We start from the raw sequence: 4,979 nt of genomic DNA on the forward strand, positions 1-4,979 counted from the left end.
CACCTTCTGCATTGCTTTGTAATTAATTGTCTGTATCTGCCTCCCTTACCTAACTACCCTACTGTAAGCTTTTTCGTGCAGGGATTTGTCTTACCCACTTGGTATTGCAGCATCTAGTATAGTGCCTGGCACTTAGCAGGTACACAGTACACCTTGGCTGAATGAAGGGAGCAAACAAAGCAGTTTTTTAAAAGAAAATGTTTTTTTAAATAGTAAATTTCATTTTAATAATCATCTTACTTCCTTTTTACAGGAATTATATAAAAATCAGGAAACATGGTGAGTTAATATACGTGCCAATAAGCTGTTGTCTGATAAATAATATTGTTTATACTCAAATTATGGAATTGCATGAGAAAATTGAAATGGAAGGAAAAAGACATGGAATGGTGTCATTTTCTTTGTCGATTTCTTCCCACACATTGAACATAGTACGCTTTGTGGGCTTGCAGGGGCATACTTACTTTCAGTGAGTAGGAATGACTTGCGTGTTTTTCCTTTGCAGTCTCGAAGATATGACTCCAGGACCACTATATTTTCTCCAGAAGGTAAATAGAAACTGTTCAGTATATCTAGAGGTATTTGTTTATGTATTCATTTGGAGAGATGCCGTAGGTTTCAGAGTCTGGTTGGCTGTAATCCTTACAGAAGCCACTCACCAGGTGTGGGTCTTCCACAGTGCTGCTGGGTGGGCTTGAACAGTCAACCTTTGGTTTACTAGCTGAATGTGAACTGTGTGTGCCACCTGGAGGCCTTTCAATATGTCTTAAATAAACTGATATTTAAAGTGATAGACTTTTGGGTGTAAAAAATCTATAAACCTTTCTATAGTTGCTAGACTGGGAGTTCAAACGCACCAGCCACTCCTCGGAAGGAAGTGATACTTCCTCAGAAACCCAAAGGGGTTGCTGTGAGTCGAACCTGACTCGACAGCAGTGAGTTTGCTTTTGGTTTTAAGCTGTACTTTGAATTATGTATGGTTACCAGGTTGCTTATATGCCTTATAGAAAAGTAAAAGTGGGACTCTTATTTATAGCCTGCCAATACCGTTGCTGATTTTGCTTGGAGACCTATAGGTTATTAGTGAGGCAGGAGCATGATGTCTTAATTTCTTATGCTTGTGTTGTGTAGGTCGCTTGTATCAAGTTGAATATGCCATGGAAGCTATCGGACATGCAGGCACCTGTCTGGGAATTTTAGCAAATGATGGGGTTTTGCTTGCAGCAGAGAGACGGAATATCCACAAGCTTCTTGATGAAGTCTTTTTTTCCGAAAAAATTTATAAACTCAATGAGTAAGTAAGATCTTTGGGAAGAGAGTTTAAAATGTCTCACTCTCTCACATAAGGACCAAGTGTTGTTCAAGTTCAGGGCCAAGCACTAGACCCCACCCAAACAGGCTGTGTAACCTTACAGCAATTAGTAACTTTTCAGAGCCTCCTAGAGTGATGGTAACAGTTTAATAAAGTACAATAAGGACAAAGCACCTAGCACCGTGTCTGGCATCTAGCAGGCCTTCAAAGCAGGACTTCAAACTGCAAAGTATTGTTTAGAATGGCTACTCAGGCGTTATACTGAATTATACTAAGACTGACTTACCAAAGAATGGGCCTCAATGGCTGAGAACAGATTAGCAAAACCTTGTACACTTAATAGTCTTTGAGTGGTACAAAGTTCTTTGCTGCTAACTGAAAGGTTAGAGATTTGAGTCCACGTAGAGGTGCCTCAGAAGAAAGCCTTGGCAGTTTTCTTCCAAAAATGAGCTATTGAAAACCCTGTGGAGTACCATTCTATTCTGACAACGTGGGGTCACCATGAATCAGAATTAACTCAGCAGCAATTGGTGGTGTACACTTACATTAGGCATGCAGGACTTTGCCGCTAACAGAGAGCTGGGTTTGCTGACTAACTTTCCTTTCAGTGGGAAGCCTGGTGAAGGCTGGATATAAGGACCTTTTGATGCCCTCTGCAAAGAAATGTTAGCCCTACCACAGAGCCACTGTTGGGCCCATTCAGTAACTTGAATGCTTGGCTAGGCATAGTGATAGAGGTAGTCTAGGCTGTAGGAGAGTCAGAGAAGTGCTCGAGAAGCAGGGGCAAAGAAAGGAAATGCACCCCATAGACTGAACCTAGTCCTGGAGTTCGTAGGTGGGCTTGCAAAACCCTATGCCCTCATGCCCCCTCAAACTAAGCTTTAAGGTAGAGTAGCACACAGAAGGATCAGATGGTTTATCATTCTCTCTGGCCAAACTTTCTTTTCTTGCTAAATCTTCAGGATTTATTTTAGCTTCTCAGTGTTCATTCTCTTGCCCTGAACACAGAACAGTGATGATAAATACACCTAATTAAGAACTTAAGGGTACACAATGTCATGAGACAAAATGTGTATGGAAAGTGAATTTGCTCTGTAAACTTTCACCCAAATCACAATTAAAAAAAAAAAAAAAACTTGAGAGTACATTTGTTTCTTTTTCATGTTGAATGCCATCAAATTCAAAATCTCCTATAAAAATAAAACATCTATAGTTTTTGTGTGAAGAGTGTAGTAGCTGTGAAGCAAGTATGGGGATTTTCTAATAGTATATAAAAAGAAGTAGAATGTGGTACTTTTTAACACATTGATGCGTAAATACTAATGCAAGCGTTTTTCCTGCTTGTAGCTCATTCTTTTCTTTTCTTTAAGGGACATGGCTTGCAGTGTGGCTGGTATAACTTCTGACGCTAATGTTCTGACGAATGAACTGAGGCTCATTGCTCAAAGGTATGGTCATAATACCTTGACTGACGTAATTGATGATAGATAGGTTATATGTTTCTAAGGAGAGCTCACTTGTATGAAGGTTAAAGTCTTTTTTTTTTTAACCAAACTTGTAAACTTATTTATCGTAGGGATATTAGGATGTTAACATGTTCCTTCCTCCCTCCTCCGAATTACAAGTGACTGTTACATATTCCCAGTGGCATAAATTTCTTTTCAGAGAGTATTTTGCTTAGAGTGTATCTCTTTTAGAGAAAACTAATATGGTAATCTCTTTAAATCCTAGGTATTTATTACAATATCAGGAGCCAATTCCTTGTGAGCAGCTGGTTACAGCGCTGTGTGATATCAAGCAAGCTTATACACAGTTTGGAGGTACTAATTTTTTGGAAGTTTTATTTAAAAAGATTAAAACATTTAATTAATTCAAACCTTTTAAAGATAAGAAAAAGGAATTGAAAATTAAATAGGTAAGTGACAACTTTCCATAAATTCCTAGTGTGTGAACTAACTGCCATGTAGATTATCATGAGTTTTGTTAATAGGATATTGAAAGGCCAAAATAATATTTTCAAATCTGGCAACAGATTGCTTTTTACATAATAATGAAATTCAACATTGGTCCCTTGGGTCTTTATTCCCTCTCTTGGCTGTGTCTGAATCCTAGAAACAAAAGCAGAATTTATGATAGAGCTTATCTGTTGTAGCCAGAACACAGAGCAGTTTGTGAATGTTTAACATCACAGAGAAGGTTTTAGCCACCTTCACTGAGCTCAGGTAACTATGATGCTGAATTTTGACTTGATTTGACTGGTGGTTTTTTTTTTTGTTTTTTTTTAAATTAAAGGAAAACGTCCCTTTGGTGTTTCATTGCTGTACATTGGCTGGGATAAACACTATGGCTTTCAGCTATATCAGAGTGACCCTAGTGGGAATTATGGGGGATGGAAAGCCACATGCATTGGAAATAACAGTGCCGTGAGTATTTTTGTGGTGTGAAAAGATGTGGGGAAGGGTCTAATGACTACCTCAATTCTGAAGTAGTGATGCATATAAACAATATTTTAAGACAGCTGCCACAATTAATGTGATATAGAAAAACAGTGATTTCTATCAGTGACAAAGTAGCAGGTACTCCTAATACTATAGAAGTATGTTGCCTACATTTATAATGAAAGGAAATGCTAATTTTCAATGAGAAGTTGTGAAAATAAAGATATGATTTTTTTTTTTTCCCTCTTTCCTAGTTCACAGACCCCCTGAATTATACCATGGACCCCTTGGGGATCTGAGGACCCCAGGTTAAAAACTCCCTTCATAGAACATCAGCACTCCCCTTCCCATGTCTACCTTCTCTGCCACCAAAACCATATACTGCTTACTATGTCAATAATACTTCAGACATCATTATTCTGACCAAGCCATATTCCTAAAGAGTTCAGAAAAGGAATGCTATAAGGGAATTCTGTATATTCTTTATGTTTTTATAGGCAGCTGTGTCAATGTTAAAGCAAGACTACAAAGAAGGAGAAATGACTTTGAAGTCAGCACTTGCTTTAGCTATCAAGGTGCTAAATAAGACCATGGATGTTAGTAAACTTTCTGCTGAAAAAGGTAATTAATGTGATTGAACAGCTACTGTGTTAGGCCTTTAACATGTTACCTAAGTTCATTTGAAACAGCAACCTTATGAGTTAGGTGACCTTATACCTATCTCTTAAATGAGGATACTGGGCCTTAGTGAGACTAAGTGACTGATTCTAAGTGATTGTGGCATGGAGACACAACTCCATACTACATCCCAAGCATCATGACTTAAGGCTGGGTGTTCTCAATGCTCAGAGTTAGAGATCTGAGCCATGCTACTTTTAGTTAACAGTTACCAAGATTTCTTATTAATGGCGTCCTCTTACATGAACACTATTCCCTGACTTATGATGGGTTTCTGTTCAGTGACTCCATCGTAAGTTGGTTCTGATGTAAGTCAAATACCTCTTTTATTATTTTTTTAAGTTTTCATTACTATTGCCTTTTATTATCAGTGTCTTAATAAATCATGACATTGAACATCTGCAAGTAAACATCCAAGAATGTAGCATCAGCAATTACATGCTGCAGCATTGTTTGTTGTTGTTGTTGTTGTTGTTATGTGCCGTCGAGTCGGACCCGACTCATAGCGACCCCTCCTTGGGTTTCCGAGGCAGTATCACTACGGAAGTAGG

General features: G+C 38.3%; 1 protein-coding gene across 1 annotated transcript in view; it reads left to right on the plus strand.

Moving 5' to 3' along the window:
- Nucleotides 1-511: 511 nt before the first annotated feature.
- PSMA4 (proteasome 20S subunit alpha 4) overlaps nt 512-4,979 on the plus strand; it is a 6,739-nt gene continuing 2,271 nt past the window's right edge. The window contains exons 1-6 of the mRNA XM_007951843.2: nt 512-548; nt 1,132-1,294; nt 2,683-2,760; nt 3,044-3,132; nt 3,605-3,735; nt 4,248-4,371. Coding sequence (XP_007950034.2) covers nt 1,158-1,294; nt 2,683-2,760; nt 3,044-3,132; nt 3,605-3,735; nt 4,248-4,371 — 559 coding nt within the window. The 5' untranslated portion in view covers nt 512-548; nt 1,132-1,157. The remainder of the gene's footprint in view (nt 549-1,131; nt 1,295-2,682; nt 2,761-3,043; nt 3,133-3,604; nt 3,736-4,247; nt 4,372-4,979) is intronic.

The sequence above is a fragment of the Orycteropus afer genome, unplaced genomic scaffold (assembly GCF_000298275.1).
Source record: "Orycteropus afer afer isolate SDZICR_OR568_19922 unplaced genomic scaffold, OryAfe1.0 scaffold00313, whole genome shotgun sequence".
Lineage (NCBI taxonomy): Eukaryota > Metazoa > Chordata > Mammalia > Tubulidentata > Orycteropodidae > Orycteropus > Orycteropus afer.